We start from the raw sequence: 21,272 nt of genomic DNA, 5'->3' as shown, positions 1-21,272 counted from the left end.
CCGCGTGTGACGCGCGAGCGTGAGTCAGCACGCGTGACGGGTGGGGGGGGGGGGGGTGTGGGGTGTGGATATGACACGGGGACGGACAGCGCACACGCGTGTGCGACCTGCACGAGGGTTTATACGGCCCTCCTCTTGGCGGGGGGCGGGGGGGCTACATGCCTCGATGCACGAGGCCGCGTGTCCTCGTGCGACGCCCTCGTGCGAAGCCCTCGTGCGAAGCCCTCGTGCAAGCCCCGCCCCCCCCCGTGTCTCCGCAGCTCGCTGGCCGTCACGGAGGAGCCGCCGGCGCCGGCGAACGGGCGAAGCCGCGGCCACGTCCCCCCTCCATGGACACGGCCCCGGGCGTCGCTCGCCCCCCCCCGGGGCCCTGAGACGTGGTGGGGGGGCAACCCCAGACGCCTGGGTCCCTTCCCCACGCCCCGGGCAGGTGGGGGGGTGTAGGGGTCCCAGCAGTGGGTCCCCAAGGAAGGCAGAGGGGTGTAGGGGGGGGTCCCAGCAGCAGGGCCCGGGCGCCTGGGTCCCCTCCCCATACCCCCAGCAGCCGGGGGAGGGGTGTAGGCATCAAATTCGGGGCGGGGGGGTGTCCTTTTCCCCGCGCCCCCGTCACCCTCTCGCCCACCCGAACGCCTGGGTGCTCCCACCCCGGTGTGGGGGGTGCAGGGTGGGGGGTCAGGATCCGGCCGGGCGCCTGGGTCCCCCCGGGGTTTTCCCCGGGGTCCGGTTCAGGCTGGAGTCGCTCAAGCGCTGGAATGGGGAGGGGGTGGTTTGGTGCGAGAAGGGGGTGCAGGTGCTGCTCACCACGGTGGGCGCCTTCGCCGCCTTCGGCCTCATGACCATCGCCATCGGCACCGACTACTGGCTCTACGCCCGCGCCTCATCTGCAACACCAGCAACATCTCCGGCGAGGACGCGGCCCATCGCGACCGTCGCGATCCCGGCGGGTTGACCCACTCCGGCCTCTGGCGGATCTGCTGCCTCGAAGGTGGGTGGAGGGGGCGGCGCGGTCGGGTCGGGGTGCGGGGGGGGAAGCTCACGGCCTCACGGCACCATCGGGGGAAGCTCGTGACCCGTGGCACTGTTAGGGGAAGCTCACGGCCTCACGGCACCGTCGGGGGAAGCTCGCGGCCTCGCGGCACCGTCGGGGAAGCTCGCGGCCTCGCGGCACCGTCGGGGGGGGGAAGCTCGCGGCCTCACGGCACCGTCGGGGAAGCTCACGGCCTCACGGCACCGTCGGGGGAAGCTCACGGCCTCACGGCACCGTCGGGGGGAAGCTCGCGGCATCAGGGCACCGTCGGGGGAAGCTCGCGGCCTCACGGCACCGTCGGGGGAAGCTCGCGGCCTCACGGCACCGTCGGGGGAAGCTCGCGGCCTCACGGCACCGTCGGGGGAAGCTCGCGGCATCAGGGCACCGTCGGGGGAAGCTCGCGGCATCACGGCACCGTCGGGGGAAGCTCGCGGCATCACGGCACCGTCGGGGGAAGCTCGCGGCCTCACGGCACCGTCGGGGGAAGCTCGCGGCATCAGGGCACCGTCGGGGGAAGCTCGCGGCCTCGCGGCACCGTCGGGGAAGCTCGCGGCCTCACGGCACCGTCGGGGGAAGCTCGCGGCATCACGGCACCGTCGGGGGAAGCTCGCGGCCTCACGGCACCGTCGGGGGAAGCTCGCGGCATCAGGGCACCGTCGGGGGAAGCTCACGGCCTCACGGCACCGTCGGGGGAAGCTCACGGCATCAGGGCACCGTCGGGGGAAGCTCACGGCCTCACGGCACCGTTGGGGGAAGCTCGCGGCATCAGGGCACCGTCGGGGGAAGCTCACGGCCTCGTGGCACCGTCGGGGGAAGCTCACGGCCTCGTGGCACCGTCGGGGGAAGCTCACGGCCTCGTGGCACCGTTGGGGGAAGCTCACGGCATTATGGCACCGTCGGGGGAAGCTCACGGCATTATGGCAGCGTCGGGGAAGCTCACGGCATCAGGGCACCGTCGGGGGAAGCTCACGGCCTCACGGCACCGTCGGGGGAAGCTCGCGGCATCAGGGCACCGTCGGGGGAAGCTCGCGGCATCAGGGCACCGTCGGGGAAGCTCGCGGCCTCGTGGCACCGTTGGGGGAAGCTCGCGGCCTCACGGCACCGTCGGGGAAGCTCACGGCATCAGGGCACTGTCGGGGGAAGCTCGCGGCCTCACGGCACCGTCGGGGGAAGCTCGCGGCCTCACGGCACCGTCGGGGGAAGCTCGCGGCCTCACGCACCGTCGGGGGAAGCTCGCGGCCTCACGGCACCGTCGGGGGAAGCTCGCGGCATCAGGGCACTGTCGGGGGAAGCTCGCGGCCTCACGGCACCGTCGGGGGAAGCTCGCGGCATCAGGGCACTGTCGGGGGAAGCTCGCGGCCTCTCGGCACCGTCGGGGGAAGCTCACGGCATTATGGCACCGGTCGGGGGAAGCTCACGGCATCAGGGCACCGTCGGGGGAAGCTCACGGCATTATGGCACCGTCGGGGGAAGCTCACGGCATCAGGGCACCGTCGGGGGAAGCTCGCAGCCTCGCGGCACCGTCGGGGGAAGCTCGCGGCCTCGCGGCACCGTCGGGGAAGCTCGCGGCCTCACGGCACCGTCGGGGGAAGCTCACGGCATCAGGGCACCGTCGGGGGAAGCTCGCAGCCTCGCGGCACCGTCGGGGGAAGCTCACGGCATCAGGGCACCGTCGGGGGAAGCTCGCAGCCTCGCGGCACCGTCGGGGGAAGCTCGCGGCCTCACGGCACCGTCGGGGGAAGCTCGCGGCCTCACGGCACCGTCGGGGGAAGCTCACGGCATCAGGGCACCGTTGGGGGAAGCTCGCGGTTTCAGGGCACCGTCTGGGGAAGCTCACGGCATCAGGGCACCGTCGGGGGAAGCTCGCGGCCCTCACGGCACCGTCGGGGGAAGCTCACGGCCTCACGGCACAGTCGGGGGAAGCTCGAGGCATCAGGGCACCGTCTGGGGAAGCTCGCGGCCTCACGGCACCGTCGGGGAAGATCACGGCATCAGGGCACGTCGGGGGGAAGCTCGAGGCAGCTTAGGGCACCGTCGGGGGAAGCTCGCGGCCTCACGGCACCGTCGGGGGAAGCTCGCGGCCTCACGGCACCGTCGGGGAAGCTCGCGGCCTCAGGGCACGTCGGGGGAAGCTCGCGGCATCACGGCACCGTCGGGGAGCTCACGGCCTCACGGCACCGTCGGGGGAAGCTACGGCCTCGCGGCACCGTCGGGGAAGCTCACGGCATCAGGGCACCGTCGGGGGAAGCTCGCGGCATCAGGGCACCGTCGGGGGAAGCTCGCGGCCTCACGGCACCGTCGGGGGAAGCTCACGGCATCAGGGCACCGTCGGGGGAAGCTCGCGGCCTCACGGCACCGTCGGGGGAAGCTCGCGGCATCAGGGCACCGTCGGGGGAAGCTCGCGGCCTCACGGCACCGTCGGGGGAAGCTCGCGGCCTCACGGCACCGTCGGGGGAAGCTCACGGCCTCACGGCACCGTCGGGGGAAGCTCACGGCCTCACGGCACCGTCGGGGGAAGCTCGCGGCATCAGGGCACCGTCGGGGGAAGCTCGCGGCCTCACGGCACCGTCGGGGGAAGCTCGCGGCCTCACGGCACCGTCGGGGGAAGCTCACGGCCTCACGGCACCGTCGGGGGAAGCTCACGGCCTCACGGCACCGTCGGGGGAAGCTCGCGGCATCAGGGCACCGTCGGGGGAAGCTCACGGCCTCACGGCACCGTCGGGGGAAGCTCGCGGCATCAGGGCACCGTCGGGGAAGCTCGCGGCCTCACGGCACCGTCGGGGGAAGCTCGCGGCATCAGGGCACCGTCGGGGGAAGCTCACGGCCTCACGGCACCGTCGGGGGAAGCTCGCGGCATTATGGCACCGTCGGGGGAAGCTCGCGGCCTCACGGCACCGTCGGGGGAAGCTCGCGGCCTCAGGGCACCGGTCGGGGGAAGCTCACGGCATCAGGGCACCGTCGGGGAAGCTCACGGCATCAGGGCACCGTCGGGGGAAGCTCACGGCCTCACGGCACCGTCGGGGAAGCTCGCGGCCTCACGGCACCGTCGGGGGAAGCTCACGGCATCAGGGCACTGTCGGGGGAAGCTCGCGGCCTCACGGCACCGTCAGGGGAAGCTCACGGCATCAGGGCACCGTCGGGGGAAGCTCACGGCCTCACGGCACTGTCGGGGGAAGCTCGCGGCCTCACGGCACCGTCGGGGGAAGCTCGCGGCCTCACGGCACGTCAGGGGAAGCTCGCGGCATCAGGGCACTGTCGGGGGAAGCTCGCGGCCTCACGGCACCGTCAGGGGAAGCTCACGGCATCAGGGCACCGTCGGGGGAAGCTCGCGGCATCAGGGCACTGTCGGGGGAAGCTCGCGGCCTCACGGCACCGTCGGGGAAGCTCGCGGCCTCACGGCACCGTCGGGGAAGCTCGAGGCATCAGGGCACCGTCTGGGGAAGCTCACGGCCTCACGGCACCGTCGGGGGAAGCTCGCGGCCTCACGGCACCGTCGGGGGAAGCTCACGGCCTCACGGCACCGTCGGGGAAGCTCGAGGCATCAGGGCACCGTCGGGGGAAGCTCGCGGCCTCACGCACCGTCGGGGGAAGCTCGCGCATCAGGGCACCGTCGGGGGAAGCTCGCGGCCTCACGGCACCGTCGGGGGAAGCTCACGGCATCAGGGCACCGTCGGGGGAAGCTCACGGCATCAGGGCACCGTCGGGGGAAGCTCGCGGCCTCACGGCCACCCGTCGGGGGAAGCTCACGGCCTCACGGCACCGTCGGGGGAAGCTCGCGGCCTCACGGCACCGTCGGGGGAAGCTCACGGCATTATGGCACCGTCGGGGGAAGCTCGCGGCATCAGGGCACCGTCGGGGAAGCTCGCGGCATTATGGCACCGTCGGGGGAGCTCGCGGCCTCACGGCACCGTCGGGGGAAGCTCGCGGCATCAGGGCACCGTCGGGGGAAGCTCACAGCATTATGGCACCGTCGGGGGAAGCTCACGGCCTCACGGCACCATCGGGGGAAGCTCGCGGCCTCACGGCACCGTCGGGGGAAGCTCGCGGCCTCACGGCACCGTCGGGGGAAGCTCACGGCCTCACGGCACCGTTGGGGGAAGCTCGCGGCCTCACGGCACCGTCGGGGGAAGCTCACGGCATTATGGCACCGTCGGGGGAAGCTCGCGGCATCAGGGCACCGTCGGGGGAAGCTCGCGGCCTCACGGCACGTCGGGGGAAGCTCGCGGCCTCAGGGCACCGTCGGGGGAAGCTCGCGGCATCAGGGCACCGTCGGGGGAAGCTCACGGCCTCACGGCACCGTCGGGGAAGCTCGCAGCCTCACGGCACCGTCGGGGGAAGCTCACGGCCTCACGGCACCGTCGGGGAAGCTCGCGGCCTCACGGCACCGTCGGGGGAAGCTCACGGCATTATGGCACCGTCGGGGGAAGCTCGCGGCATCAGGGCATCGTCGGGGAAGCTCACGGCATTATGGCACCGTCGGGGGAAGCTCGCGCATCAGGGCACCGTCGGGGAAGCTCACGGCATTATGGCACCGTCGGGGGAAGCTCACGGCCTCGTGGCACCGTTGGGGGAAGCTCACGGCCTCGTGGCACCGTCGGGGGAAGCTCGCGGCATTATGGCACCGTCGGGGGAAGCTCACGGCCTCGTGGCACCGTTGGGGGAAGCTCACGGCCTCGTGGCACCGTCGGGGAAGCTCGCGGCATTATGGCACCGTCGGGGGAAGCTCGCGGCAGTATGGCACCGTCGGGGGAAGCTCGCGGCCTCACGGCACCGTTGGGGGAAGCTCGCGGCCTCACGGCACCGTCGGGGGAAGCTCACGGCATCAGGGCACTGTCGGGGGAAGCTCGCGGCCTCACGGCACCGTCAGGGGAAGCTCACGGCATCAGGGCACCGTCGGGGGAAGCTCACGGCCTCACGGCACTGTCGGGGGAAGCTCGCGGCCTCACGGCACCGTCGGGGGAAGCTCGCGGCCTCACGGCACCGTCAGGGGAAGCTCGCGGCATCAGGGCACTGTCGGGGGAAGCTCGCGGCCTCACGGCACCGTCAGGGGAAGCTCACGGCATCAGGGCACCGTCGGGGGAAGCTCGCGGCATCAGGGCACTGTCGGGGGAAGCTCGCGGCCTCACGGCACCGTCGGGGGAAGCTCGCGGCCTCACGGCACCGTCGGGGGAAGCTCGAGGCATCAGGGCACCGTCTGGGGAAGCTCACGGCCTCACGGCACCGTCGGGGGAAGCTCGCGGCCTCACGGCACCGTCGGGGGAAGCTCACGGCATCAGGGCACCGTCGGGGGAAGCTCGAGGCATCAGGGCACCGTCGGGGGAAGCTCGCGGCCCTCACGGCACCGTCGGGGGAAGCTCGCGGCCTCACGGCACCGTCGGGGGAAGCTCGCGGCATCAGGGCACCGTCGGGGGAAGCTCGCGGCCTCACGGCACCGTCGGGGAAGCTCACGGCATCAGGGCACCGTCGGGGAAGCTCACGGCATCAGGGCACCGTCGGGGGAAGCTCGCGGCCTCACGGCACCGTCGGGGGAAGCTCACGGCCTCACGGCACCGTCGGGGGAAGCTCGCGGCCTCACGGCACCGTCGGGGAAGCTCACGGCATTATGGCACCGTCGGGGGAAGCTCGCGGCATCAGGGCACCGTCGGGGGAAGCTCGCGGCATTATGGCACCGTCGGGGAAGCTCGCGGCCTCACGGCACCGTCGGGGGAAGCTCGCGGCATCAGGGCACCGTCGGGGAAGCTCACGGCATTATGGCACCGTCGGGGGAAGCTCACGGCCTCACGGCACCATCGGGGGAAGCTCGCGGCCTCACGGCACCGTCGGGGGAAGCTCGCGGCCTCACGGCACCGTCGGGGGAAGCTCACGGCCTCACGGCACCGTTGGGGGAAGCTCGCGGCCTCACGGCACCGTCGGGGGAAGCTCACGGCATTATGGCACCGTCGGGGGAAGCTCGCGGCATCAGGGCACCGTCGGGGGAAGCTCGCGGCCTCACGGCACCGTCGGGGGAAGCTCGCGGCCTCAGGGCACCGTCGGGGGAAGCTCGCGGCATCAGGGCACCGTCGGGGGAAGCTCACGGCCTCACGGCACCGTCGGGGGAAGCTCACGGCCTCACGGCACCGTCGGGGGAAGCTCGCGGCCTCACGGCACCGTCGGGGGAAGCTCACGGCATTATGGCACCGTCGGGGGAAGCTCGCGGCATCAGGGCACCGTCGGGGGAAGCTCACGGCATTATGGCACCGTCGGGGGAAGCTCGCGGCATCAGGGCACCGTCGGGGGAAGCTCACGGCATTATGGCACCGTCGGGGGAAGCTCACGGCCTCGTGGCACCGTTGGGGGAAGCTCACGGCCTCGTGGCACCGTCGGGGGAAGCTCGCGGCATTATGGCACCGTCGGGGGAAGCTCACGGCCTCGTGGCACCGTTGGGGGAAGCTCACGGCCTCGTGGCACCGTCGGGGGAAGCTCGCGGCATTATGGCACCGTCGGGGGAAGCTCGCGGCCTCACGGCACCGTCGGGGGAAGCTCACGGCCTCACGGCACCGTCGGGGGAAGCTCGCGGCCTCACGGCACCGTCGGGGGAAGCTCGCGGCCTCACGGCACCGTCGGGGGAAGCTCGCGGCCTCACGGCACCGTCGGGGGAAGCTCGCGGCATTATGGCACCGTCGGGGGAAGCTCGCGGCCTCACGGCACCGTCGGGGGAAGCTCGCGGCATCAGGGCACCGTCGGGGGAAGCTCACGGCATCAGGGCACCGTCGGGGGAAGCTCACGGCATTATGGCACCGTCGGGGGAAGCTCGCGGCATCAGGGCACCGTCGGGGGAAGCTCACGGCATCAGGGCACCGTCGGGGGAAGCTCACGGCATCAGGGCACCGTCGGGGGAAGCTCACGGCATAAGGGCACCGTCGGGGGAAGCTCACGGCATTATGGCACCGTCGGGGGAAGCTCGCGGCATCAGGGCACCGTCGGGGGAAGCTCACGGCATTATGGCACCGTCGGGGGAAGCTCGCGGCCTCGTGGCACCGTCGGGGGAAGCTCACGGCCTCACGGCACCGTCAGGGGAAGCTCGCGGCCTCACGGCACCGTCGGGGGAAGCTCGCGGCAGTATGGCACCGTCGGGGAAGCTCGCGGCATTATGGCACCGTCGGGGGAAGCTCGCGGCATTATGGCACCGTCGGGGGAAGCTCGCGGCCTCACGGCACCGTCGGGGGAAGCTCGCGGCATCAGGGCACCGTCGGGGGAAGCTCACGGCATTATGGCACCGTCAGGGGAAGCTCGCGGCCTCGTGGCACCGTCGGGGGAAGCTCACGGCCTCACGGCACCGTCGGGGGAAGCTCACGGCCTCACGGCACCGTCGGGGGAAGCTCGCGGCAGTATGGCACCGTCGGGGGAAGCTCGCGGCAGTATGGCACCGTCGGGGGAAGCTCGCGGCATTATGGCACCGTCGGGGGAAGCTCGCGGCCTCACGGCACCGTCGGGGGAAGCTCACGGCCTCACGGCACCGTCGGGGGAAGCTCGCGGCCTCGCGGCACCGTCGGGGGAAGCTCGCGGCCTCACGGCACCATCGGGGTAAGCTCGCGGCATTATGGCACCGTCGGGGTAAGCTCGCGGCCTCGCGGCACCGTCGGGGGAAGCTCACGGCATCAGGGCACCGTCGGGGGAAGCTCACGGCATCAGGGCACCGTCGGGGGAAGCTCACGGCATTATGGCACCGTCGGGGGAAGCTCGCGGCATCAGGGCACCGTCGGGGGAATCTCGCGGCCTCACGGCACCGTCGGGGGAAGCTCGCGGCCTCACAGCACCGTCGGGGGAAGCTCGCGGCATCAGGGCACCGTCGGGGGAAGCTCACGGCCTCACGGCACCGTCGGGGGAAGCTCGCGGCATCAGGGCACCGTCGGGGGAAGCTCGCGGCATTATGGCACCATCGGGGTAAGCTCGCGGCCTCACGGCACCGTCGGGGGAAGCTCGCGGCCTCACAGCACCGTCGGGGGAAGCTCGCGGCATCAGGGCACCGTCGGGGGAAGCTCACGGCATCAGGGCACCGTCGGGGGAAGCTCACGGCATTATGGCACCGTCGGGGGAAGCTCACGGCATTATGGCACCGTCGGGGGAAGCTCACGGCATTATGGCACCGTCGGGGGAAGCTCGCGGCATCAGGGCACCGTCGGGGGAAGCTCACGGCATCAGGGCACCGTCGGGGGAAGCTCGCGGCCTCACGGCACCGTCGGGGGAAGCTCGCGGCATTATGGCACCGTCGGGGGAAGCTCGCGGCATCAGGGCACTGTCGGGGGAAGCTCACGGCATCAGGGCACCGTCGGGGGAAGCTCGCGGCCTCACGGCACCGTCGGGGGAAGCTCACGGCATCAGGGCACCGTCGGGGGAAGCTCGCGGCATCAGGGCACCGTCGGGGGAAGCTCGCGGCCTCACGGCACCGTCGGGGGAAGCTCGCGGCCTCACGGCACCGTCGGGGGAAGCTCGCGGCATCAGGGCACCGTCGGGGGAAGCTCGCGGCCTCACGGCACCGTGGGGGGAAGCTCACGGCATCAGGGCACCGTCGGGTGAAGCTCGCGGCCTCACGGCACCGTCGGGGGAAGCTCACGGCATCAGGGCACCGTCGGGGGAAGCTCACGGCCTCACGGCACCGTCGGGGGAAGCTCACGGCCTCACGGCACCGTCGGGGGAAGCTCGCGGCCTCACGGCACCGTCGGGGGAAGCTCACGGCATCAGGGCACCGTCGGGGGAAGCTCACGGCATTATGGCACCGTCGGGGGAAGCTCACGGCCTCACGGCACCGTCGGGGGAAGCTCGCGGCCTCACGGCACCGTGGGGGGAAGCTCGCGGCCTCACGGCACCGTCGGGGGAAGCTCACGGCCTCACGGCACCGTCGGGGGAAGCTCACGGCATCAGGGCACCGTCGGGGGAAGCTCACGGCATTATGGCACCGTCGGGGAAGCTCGCGGCATCAGGGCACTGTCGGGGGAAGCTCGCGGCCTCACGGCACCGTGGGGGGAAGCTCGCGGCCTCACGGCACCGTCGGGGGAAGCTCACGGCATCAGGGCACCGTCGGGGGAAGCTCACGGCCTCACGGCACCGTCGGGGGAAGCTCGCGGCCTCACGGCACCGTCGGGGGAAGCTCGAGGCATCAGGGCACCGTCTGGGGAAGCTCACGGCCTCACGGCACCGTCGGGGGAAGCTCGCGGCCTCACGGCACCGTCGGGGGAAGCTCACGGCATCAGGGCACCGTCGGGGGAAGCTCGAGGCATCAGGGCACCGTCGGGGGAAGCTCGCGGCCTCACGGCACCGTCGGGGGAAGCTCGCGGCATCAGGGCACCGTCGGGGGAAGCTCGCGGCCTCACGGCACCGTCGGGGGAAGCTCACGGCATCAGGGCACCGTCGGGGGAAGCTCACGGCATCAGGGCACCGTCGGGGGAAGCTCGCGGCCTCACGGCACCGTCGGGGGAAGCTCACGGCCTCACGGCACCGTCGGGGGAAGCTCGCGGCCTCACGGCACCGTCGGGGGAAGCTCACGGCATTATGGCACCGTCGGGGGAAGCTCGCGGCATCAGGGCACCGTCGGGGGAAGCTCGCGGCATTATGGCACCGTCGGGGGAAGCTCGCGGCCTCACGGCACCGTCGGGGGAAGCTCGCGGCATCAGGGCACCGTCGGGGGAAGCTCACGGCATTATGGCACCGTCGGGGGAAGCTCGCGGCCTCACGGCACCGTGGGGGGAAGCTCACGGCATCAGGGCACCGTCGGGGGAAGCTCACGGCCTCACGGCACCATCGGGGGAAGCTCGCGGCCTCACGGCACCGTCGGGGGAAGCTCGCGGCCTCACGGCACCGTCGGGGGAAGCTCACGGCCTCACGGCACCGTTGGGGGAAGCTCGCGGCCTCACGGCACCGTCGGGGGAAGCTCACGGCATTATGGCACCGTCGGGGGAAGCTCGCGGCATCAGGGCACCGTCGGGGTAAGCTCGCGGCCTCACGGCACCGTCGGGGGAAGCTCGCGGCCTCAGGGCACCGTCGGGGGAAGCTCGCGGCATCAGGGCACCGTCGGGGGAAGCTCACGGCCTCACGGCACCGTCGGGGGAAGCTCGCAGCCTCACGGCACCGTCGGGGGAAGCTCACGGCCTCACGGCACCGTCGGGGGAAGCTCGCGGCCTCACGGCACCGTCGGGGGAAGCTCACGGCATTATGGCACCGTCGGGGGAAGCTCGCGGCATCAGGGCACCGTCGGGGGAAGCTCACGGCATTATGGCACCGTCGGGGGAAGCTCGCGGCATCAGGGCACCGTCGGGGGAAGCTCACGGCATTATGGCACCGTCGGGGGAAGCTCACGGCCTCGTGGCACCGTTGGGGGAAGCTCACGGCCTCGTGGCACCGTCGGGGGAAGCTCGCGGCATTATGGCACCGTCGGGGGAAGCTCACGGCCTCGTGGCACCGTTGGGGGAAGCTCACGGCCTCGTGGCACCGTCGGGGGAAGCTCGCGGCATTATGGCACCGTCGGGGGAAGCTCGCGGCAGTATGGCACCGTCGGGGGAAGCTCGCGGCCTCACGGCACCGTTGGGGGAAGCTCACGGCCTCGTGGCACCGTCGGGGGAAGCTCGCGGCATTATGGCACCGTCGGGGGAAGCTCGCGGCAGTATGGCACCGTCGGGGGAAGCTCACGGCCTCACGGCACCGTCGGGGGAAGCTCGCGGCCTCACGGCACCGTCGGGGGAAGCTCGCGGCCTCACGGCACCGTCGGGGGAAGCTCGCGGCCTCACGGCACCGTCGGGGGAAGCTCACGGCATCAGGGCACCGTCGGGGGAAGCTCGCGGCATTATGGCACCGTCGGGGGAAGCTCGCGGCCTCACGGCACCGTCGGGGGAAGCTCACGGCATCAGGGCACCGTCGGGGGAAGCTCACGGCATCAGGGCACCGTCGGGGGAAGCTCACGGCATTATGGCACCGTCGGGGGAAGCTCGCGGCATCAGGGCACCGTCGGGGGAAGCTCACGGCATTATGGCACCGTCGGGGGAAGCTCGCGGCCTCGTGGCACCGTCGGGGGAAGCTCACGGCCTCACGGCACCGTCAGGGGAAGCTCGCGGCCTCACGGCACCGTCGGGGGAAGCTCACGGCCTCACGGCACCGTCGGGGGAAGCTCACGGCCTCACGGCACCGTCGGGGGAAGCTCGCGGCATTATGGCACCGTCGGGGGAAGCTCGCGGCATTATGGCACCGTCGGGGGAAGCTCGCGGCATTATGGCACCGTCGGGGGAAGCTCGCGGCCTCACGGCACCGTCGGGGGAAGCTCACGGCCTCACGGCACCGTCGGGGGAAGCTCGCGGCCTCGCGGCACCGTCGGGGGAAGCTCGCGGCCTCACGGCACCATCGGGGTAAGCTCGCGGCATTATGGCACCGTCGGGGTAAGCTCGCGGCCTCGCGGCACCGTCGGGGGAAGCTCACGGCATCAGGGCACCGTCGGGGGAAGCTCACGGCATTATGGCACCGTCGGGGGAAGCTCGCGGCATCAGGGCACCGTCGGGGGAATCTCGCGGCCTCACGGCACCGTCGGGGGAAGCTCGCGGCCTCACAGCACCGTCGGGGGAAGCTCGCGGCATCAGGGCACCGTCGGGGGAAGCTCACGGCCTCACGGCACCGTCGGGGGAAGCTCGCGGCATCAGGGCACCGTCGGGGGAAGCTCGCGGCATTATGGCACCATCGGGGTAAGCTCGCGGCCTCACGGCACCGTCGGGGGAAGCTCGCGGCCTCACAGCACCGTCGGGGGAAGCTCGCGGCATCAGGGCACCGTCGGGGGAAGCTCACGGCATCAGGGCACCGTCGGGGGAAGCTCACGGCATTATGGCACCGTCGGGGGAAGCTCACGGCATTATGGCACCGTCGGGGGAAGCTCACGGCATTATGGCACCGTCGGGGGAAGCTCGCGGCATCAGGGCACCGTCGGGGGAAGCTCACGGCATCAGGGCACCGTCGGGGGAAGCTCGCGGCCTCACGGCACCGTCGGGGGAAGCTCGCGGCATTATGGCACCGTCGGGGGAAGCTCGCGGCATCAGGGCACTGTCGGGGGAAGCTCACGGCATCAGGGCACCGTCGGGGGAAGCTCGCGGCCTCACGGCACCGTCGGGGGAAGCTCACGGCATCAGGGCACCGTCGGGGGAAGCTCGCGGCATCAGGGCACCGTCGGGGGAAGCTCACGGCATCAGGGCACCGTCGGGGGAAGCTCGCGGCCTCACGGCACCGTCGGGGGAAGCTCGCGGCCTCACGGCACCGTCGGGGGAAGCTCGCGGCATCAGGGCACCGTCGGGGGAAGCTCGCGGCCTCACGGCACCGTGGGGGGAAGCTCGCGGCCTCACGGCACCGTCGGGGGAAGCTCGCGGCCTCACGGCACCGTTGGGGGAAGCTCACGGCATCAGGGCACCGTCGGGGGAAGCTCGCGGCATCACGGCACCGTCGGGGGAAGCTCGCGGCCTCACGGCACCGTGGGGGGAAGCTCACGGCCTCACGGCACCGTCGGGGGAAGCTCACGGCCTCACGGCACCGTCGGGGGAAGCTCACGGCATCAGGGCACCGTCGGGGGAAGCTCACGGCCTCACGGCACCGTCGGGGGAAGCTCACGGCCTCACGGCACCGTCGGGGGAAGCTCGCGGCCTCACGGCACCGTCGGGGGAAGCTCACGGCATCAGGGCACCGTCGGGGGAAGCTCGCGGCCTCACGGCACCGTCGGGGGAAGCTCACGGCATCAGGGCACCGTCGGGGGAAGCTCACGGCATTATGGCACCGTCGGGGGAAGCTCACGGCCTCACGGCACCGTCGGGGGAAGCTCGCGGCCTCACGGCACCGTGGGGGGAAGCTCGCGGCCTCACGGCACCGTCGGGGGAAGCTCACGGCCTCACGGCACCGTCGGGGGAAGCTCACGGCATCAGGGCACCGTCGGGGGAAGCTCACGGCCTCACGGCACCGTCGGGGGAAGCTCGCGGCATCAGGGCACTGTCGGGGGAAGCTCGCGGCCTCACGGCACCGTCGGGGGAAGCTCACGGCATCAGGGCACCGTCGGGGGAAGCTCACGGCCTCACGGCACCGTCGGGGGAAGCTCGCGGCCTCACGGCACCGTCGGGGGAAGCTCGCGGCATCAGGGCACCGTCGGGGGAAGCTCACGGCATCAGGGCACCGTCGGGGGAAGCTCGCGGCCTCACGGCACCGTCGGGGGAAGCTCGCGGCCTCACGGCACCGTGGGGGGAAGCTCGCGGCATCAGGGCACCGTCGGGGGAAGCTCGCGGCCTCACGGCACCGTGGGGGGAAGCTCGCGGCATCAGGGCACCGTGGGGGGAAGCTCGCGGCCTCACGGCACCGTCGGGGGAAGCTCGCGGCCTCACGGCACCGTCGGGGGAAGCTCGCGGCATCAGGGCACCGTCGGGGGAAGCTCACGGCCTCACGGCACCGTCGGGGGAAGCTCACGGCATCAGGGCACCGTCGGGGGAAGCTCGCGGCATCAGGGCACTGTCGGGGGAAGCTCACGGCATCAGGGCACCGTGGGGGGAAGCTCGCGGCCTCACGGCACCGTCGGGGGAAGCTCGCGGCCTCACGGCACCGTCGGGGGAAGCTCGCGGCATCAGGGCACCGTCGGGGGAAGCTCACGGCATCAGGGCACCGTCGGGGGAAGCTCGCGGCATCACGGCACCGTCGGGGGAAGCTCGCGGCCTCACGGCACCGTCGGGGGAAGCTCCTGGTGTTGGGGGGACCTGTAGCCCCGCGGTGGCACAGCCAGAGGCGGCCCTCGGTGTCCCCGTCCCCACCGTGTCCCCACCCCCACCCCCGCAGTGTCCCCGTTCCTCTCCCCTTCGTGTCCCCTTGGTCACGGTGTCCCCCTCCTCGCCGTGTCCCCGTTGCCTTGGTGTCCCCGTCCCCATGCCACGGTGTCCCCAACCCCGTCCCTGTCCCCATGGTGTCACCGTCCCCGCAGTGTCCCCAGCCCCACAGCATCCCTGTCCCCATCCCCTTGGTGTCCCCATGCCTGTCCCCATCACCGTGGTGTCACCATCCCCACGGTGTCCCCACGGTGTCCCTGTCCCCACAGTGTCCCCAGCCCTGTCCCTGTTCCCATCACCATGGTGTCACCGTCCCCACAGTGTCCCTGTCCCCATCCCCATCCCCATGGTGTCACCATCCCCACGCTGTCCCCAACCCTGTCCCCAGCCCCACAGCATCCCTGTCCCCATCACTGTGGTGCCCCCGTCCCCGCGGTGTCCCCATCCCCGTCCCTGCAGTGTCCCCGTAGTGTCCCCATGCCTGTCCCTGTCTCCATCCCCATCCCCACGGTGGTCCCCATCCCTGTCCCCGACCCACGGTGTCCCCACGGTGTCCCCATCCCTGTCCCCGACCCACGGTGTCCCCATCCCTGTCCCCATCCCTGTCCCCATCCCCGTCCCCGCAGTGTCGCCATCTCGGCGGTGTCCCCACAGTGTCCCCGTCCCCACGGTGTCCCCGTCCCCACGGCGTCCCCGCAGTGTCCCTGTCCCCACGGTGTCCCCGTCCCCGTCCCCACGGTGTCCCCGCGGTGTCCCCGTCCCCACGGTGTCCCCGTCCCCACGGTGTCCCCGTCCCCGCGGTGTCCCCGTCCCCGTCCCCGTGGTGTCCCCGCGGTGTCCCCGCGGTGTCCCCGTCCCCACGGTGTCCCCATCCCCGCGGTGTCCCCGCGGTGTCCCCGCGGTGTCCCCGTCCCCACGGTGTCCCCACGGTGTCCCCGTGTCCCCGCAGGCCTGAAGCGGGGGCTGTGCCTGAAGATCAACCACTTCCCCGAGGACATGGAGTACGACCACGACAGCGCCGAGTACCTGCTCCGTGAGTCACCGCGGCAACCGCCCCACTATTGCCATGGCAACCGCCCCGGTGTCACCGCGGCAACCGCCCCACTATTGCCATGGCAACCGCCCCGGTGTCACCCCAGCAACCGCCCCACTATTGCCATGGCAACCGCCCCGGTGTCACCCCAGCAACCGCCCCACTATTGCCATGGCAACCACCCCACATCACCCCAGCAACCGCCCCAGTGTCACCGCGGCAACCGCCCCGCTGTCACCATGACAACCGCCCTGCCGTTGCCACGGCAACCGCCTTGGCATCACCCCACCGACATCCCAGGTGTTATCCTGGCGTTGCCCTGGCAACCGCTGGGGTATCGCCATGGCAACCGCCCCCCACCCCCCCAGCCCTGGCATCCTCATGGTGATGCCGTGACAACCGGCTTGGTGTTGCCGTGGCAACCGCCCCGTGCCGCTCCCATGGCAACCGAGCCTCTGGCCACGCCCCCAGCAACGGGGCTCCCCTGGAAGCCCCGCCCATAACAACAAGGCGGGGCTCCCAGCAACGGCGACGCCATGGCAACGCCCCTCCCCTAGCAACGGGGATGCTGGGGGCGGGGTGGGGTGCCAGGGTTCTGTCCTCTGATTGGCTGCTGGCCTGGGAGGGGTGGGGGGGCTGCGTTCTGATTGGCTGCTCTGCTAGGAAATCTGTCCTGCTGATTGGCTGATGGTCTACCTACAGGGAGCACATGCCCAGCTCTGATTGGCTGTGGCTCCAGGCAGGGGGCTTGATTGGTTGGAGCGTCAGGGCTCCCTGCACCCCTATTGGCTGGCGGTGGCAGTGGACCTGGGGATCCTGTGCTCTGATTGGCTGCTCTCCTCCCCTCCTTAAGAAATTCTCCTTTCCAATTGGTTTCTGGTCTCAGAACCACAGGAGCCTCTGTGCTCTGATTGGCTCCTGATCGCAGTCCTCCTTTCTCCTCATTGGTTCCCACCCTCAAAGAGCTCTCCTCTGATTGGCTAATGCCTCTAAGGGCTCCCTTTGGCTGGATCCCTATGGGGCTCGCAGGCGCTGATTGGCTGCAGCCTGGGGAGCTCCCATTGGCTGGTGCTGGTGGATCTCAGCATACCTGTGGTCTCTGATTGGCTGGGGCTGATGGATCCCAGGGTGCTCGTGGGGCTCTGATTGGTTGCCAGCCCAGAGCTCTCATTGGCCAGGGCTGACAGACCCCACGCTATTCATGCACTCTGATTGGATGCCAGCACCAGGGCTCCCATTGGCTGGGGCTGACAGATCCCACACTATTCGTGAGCTCTGATTGGCCATCTACTTGATGAGCTCCCATTGGCCGGAGCTACCAGATCCCACGCTATTTGTGAGCTCCGATTGGCCATCTACCTAACAGCCTCCCATTGGCCGGGGCTGACAGATCCCACAGCGCTCGTGGGCTCTGATTGGCTGCCAGCCCCGGGGACTCCCATTGGCCGGCTCTAACGAGGGGGCGGGCTCCCGCAGGGGTGGTCCGGGCCTCCAGCATCTTCCCGATCCTGAGCGCCGTCCTGCTGCTGCTGGGGGGGGTCTGCGTGGCCGCCAGCCGCCTGCGCCGCGCCCGCACCAGCCTCGTCCTGGGCGCCGGCATCCTCTTCGTCGCTGCCGGTCAGTGGCGGGGGGTCCCCCGGGTCCCCCAGTCTCTTGGGGAGGGGTCCCCAATCCCAGCCAGGACCCCTTGAGGTGTCCCCTGGGTGCCCTGGGTCCACTGGTCTCTTGGGGAGGGGTCCACGATCCCAGCCAGGACACCTTGGGGGGTCCCCTCCAATCCCAGCAGGATCCCTGGGGGGTCCCCTGGGTCCCCCTGTATCTTGGGGAGGGGTCCCCGACCCCAGCCAGAACACCTTGGGGGGTCCCCTGGGTCCCCCAGTCTCTTGGGGGGGGGTCCCCAGTCTCAGCCAGGACACCTTGGGGGGGTCTCCTGGGTCCCCCACATGCCCCGGTCTCTTGGGGAGGGGTCCCCGATCCCAGCCAGGATCCCTCAGAGGGGGCCCCCAATCCCAGCAGGATCCCTGAGGGGGGCTAGGGGGTCCCCAAGATCCCAGGGGGTGGGTGTGTCCCCTTGATCCCAAGAGGTTCCATTGGGGGGGCCCAATCCCTGCCCAGGGGATGCTGTTGGAGGGGGGGACCCTGATCCCAGGGGGTCCCGTTGGGGGGGAGGGGGGGCAGGGGGGTCCCCAGGATTGTGGGAGGAGCCATTGGGGGGGCACTGGGGGGACCCCTGGGGGGCGCGACCTGGAGCTGCAGCCCTGAATGGGCCCTGTGGCCCCTGCCTGTCCCTCGTCCCCTGTCTCTCGTCCCCTGCGTGTCCCTCGTCCCATGCCCATCCCATGTGTGTCCCTTGACCCCTGCATGTCCCCCGTCCCCTTGTCCCGTCCCTCGTCCCATCCCCTGCCTGTCCCTCGTCCCCTGCCCCTCGTCCCCTGCGTGTCCCCCATCCCCTTATCCCCTGTCCCTCGTCCCATCCCCTGCCCGTCCCCTGCCTCTCCCTCGCCCCCTGTCCCTCATCCCATGTGTGTTCCCTGTCCCATTGTCCCCTGTCCTTCATTCCCTGTCCCCTGTCCTTCATCCCATCCCTCATCCCCTGCCTGTCCCTTGTTCCCCATCCCTTGTTCCCTGTCCTTCATCCCTTCATCCCTCGTCCTTCATCCCCCATCCCTTTGTCCCCTGTCCTTCATCCCCTTGTCCTTCATCCCCCGTCGCTTGTCCCCTGTCCTTCATCCCTCGCCCTTCATCCCCTTGTCCCGTCCTTCATCCCTCGCCCTTCATCCCTTCATCCCCTTGTCCCCTGTCCTTCATTCCTCGCCCTTCATCCCCTTGTCCCCTTGTCCCCTGTCCTTCATCCCTCGCCCTTCATCCCTTCATCCCCTTTGTCCCCGTCCTTCATCCCCCGCCCTTCATCCCTTCATCCCCTTGTCCCGTCCTTCATCCCTCGCCCTTCATCCCTTCATCCCCTTGTCCCCTGTCCTTCATTCCTCGCCCTTCATCCCCTTGTCCCCTTGTCCCCTGTCCTTCATCCCTCGCCCTTCATCCCTTCATCCCCTTGTCCCCTGTCCTTCATCCCCCGCCCTTCATCCCCTTGTCCCCTTGTCCCCTGTCCTTCATCTTCCGCCCTTCATCCCCTTGTCCCCTGTCCTTCATCCCCCGCCCTTCATCCCTTCATCCCCTTGTCCCCTGTCCTTCATCCCCCGCCCTTCATCCCCTTGTCCCCTTGTCCCCTGTCCTTCATCCCTCGCCCTTCATCCCCTTGTCCCCTTGTCCCCTGTCCTTCATCCCCCGCCCTTCATCCCCTTGTCCCCTTGTCCCCTGTCCTTCATCCCCCGCCCTTCATCCCCTTGTCCCCTTGTCCCCTGTCCTTCATCCCTTCATCCCTTCATCCCCTTGTCCCCTGTCCTTCATCCTCCACCCTTCATCCCCTTGTCCCCTGTCCTTCATCCCTCGCCCTTCATCCCCTTGTCCCCTGTCCTTCATCCCCCGCCCTTCATCCCTTCATCCCCTTGTCCCCTGTCCTTCATCCCCTTGTCCCTCACCCGTCTCCCCCTCACCCCCCCGTCCCCCCCTCACCCCCCTTGCCCCCCCACCCCCACAGGCCTCAGCAACATCATCGGGGTGATCGTCTACATCTCGGCCAACGCGGGGGACCCGGGGACGAAGCGGGACGAGGACAAGAAGAGCCATTACTCCTACGGCTGGTCCTTCTATTTCGGGGGCTCTCGTTCATCCTGGCCGAGGCCATCGGCGTCCTGGCCGTCAACCTCTACATCGAGCGCCACCGCAAAGCCCGGGGGGGGCCCGGGGGGGGGCCGGGACCCCCTCCTCCCCCCCCCTCCCCCCCGCGTCCCCCCGGGTCCCCGTCCTCGACCCCGACGACGATCCCGTTCCAGTTCGCGCTCCAGCGAACCGGGTCGTTCGCGGGATGCCTCCCCTCCCCCCCCGCCGCCCCTCCCCCCGCCCGGGAAATCCGGGGGGGGCCCCCCCCCCGCCGATATCTCCATGTACACCCTATCGCGGGAGGGACCCCCCGGGCCGCCCCCCCCCGGCACCCCCGGCCCCCCCTTTTTGCAGTTGCATAACGCCTTTGGGAAGGACCCCCCCGGGGGCCCCCCCGACAGCGCCTCGGGGACCAGCACCCTCAACCGCAAGACCACCCCTGTCTAGGGGCACCCCAGGACCCCCACGGGACCCCCCAGCACCCACTCGGGGACCAGCACCCTCAACCGCAAGACCACCCCCATCTAGGGGCACCCCAGGACCCCCACGGGACCCCCCAGCACCCACTCGGGGACCAGCATCCTCAACCACAAGACCACCCCCGTCTAGGGGCACCCCGGGACCCCCACGGGACCCCCCAGCACCCACTCGGGGACCAGCATCCTCAACCACAAGACCACCCCCGTCTAGGGGCACCCCAGGACCCCCACGGGACCCCCCAGCACCCACTCGGGGACCAGCACCCTCAACTGCAAGACCACCCCCGTCTAGAGGCACCCCAGGACCCCCACGGGACCCCCCCAGCACCCACTCGGGACCAGCACCTCAACCGCAAGACCACCCCCGTCTAGGGCACCCCAGGACCCCCACGGACCCCCCAGCACCCACTCGGGGACCAGCACCCTCAACCACAAGACCACCCCCGTCTAGGGGCACCCCAGGACCCCCACGGGACCCCCCAGCACCCACTCGGGGACCAGCACCCTCAACCGCAAGACCACCCCCGTCTAGGGGCACCCCAGGACCCCCACGGGACCCCCCAGCACCCACTCGGGGACCAGCACCCTCAACCGCAAGACCACCCCCATCTAGGGGCACCCCAGGACCCCCACGGGACCCCCCAGCACCCACTCGGGGACCAGCACCCTCAACCGCAAGACCACCCCCGTCTAGGGGCACCCCAGGACCCCCACGGGACCCCCCAGCACCCACTCGGGGACCAGCACCCTCAACTGCAAGACCACCCCTGTCTAGGGGCACCCCGGGACCCCCACGGGACCCCCCAGCACCCACTCGGGGACCAGCACCCTCAACCGCAAGACCACCCCCGTCTAGGGGCACCCCGGGACCCCCCAGGACCCTGCCAGGACCACCCTGGGACCCCCCAGAACCCCCTGGGGACCAGCACCCCCAACCACAAGAACCCCCCCCACCTAGGGGACCCTCCCAGGACCCCGGGACCCCCTGGGGACCAGCACCCTCAATTGCAAGACCACCCCCATTTAGGGGCACCCCGGGACCCCCTGGGCACCCCCAGACACCCCTTGGGGACCCCCCCGGGCACCCAAATCCTGCCAGGCCCCCCCCGGGGACCGACAGCAAGAGCAGCCCCACTTGGGGGACCCCCCTGACCCTCCCGGCTGCCCCAGCTCCTGCGCTCTTCAGCCTCATCTTCCTCCTGCCTTCCTCA

At 70.9% G+C, this 21,272-nt stretch overlaps 1 protein-coding gene across 1 annotated transcript; it reads left to right on the top strand.

The window, feature by feature from the left end:
* Positions 1-166: 166 nt before the first annotated feature.
* Positions 167-20,375, top strand: LOC142051411 (voltage-dependent calcium channel gamma-4 subunit-like). The gene is given in 7 exon segments (XM_075080545.1): positions 167-875; positions 878-985; positions 15,779-15,862; positions 17,339-17,479; positions 19,461-19,580; positions 19,583-19,665; positions 19,667-20,375. Coding segments are annotated over 7 exon segments (1,608 nt in total). The 3' UTR covers positions 20,030-20,375.
* The last annotated feature ends 897 nt before the right edge of the window (positions 20,376-21,272 follow it).

The sequence above is a fragment of the Phalacrocorax aristotelis genome, unplaced genomic scaffold (assembly GCF_949628215.1).
Source record: "Phalacrocorax aristotelis unplaced genomic scaffold, bGulAri2.1 scaffold_338, whole genome shotgun sequence".
NCBI lineage: Eukaryota > Metazoa > Chordata > Aves > Suliformes > Phalacrocoracidae > Phalacrocorax > Phalacrocorax aristotelis.
The sequence above is the reverse complement of the archived record's forward strand: the minus strand, read 5'-3'. Positions and strand labels throughout refer to the sequence as shown.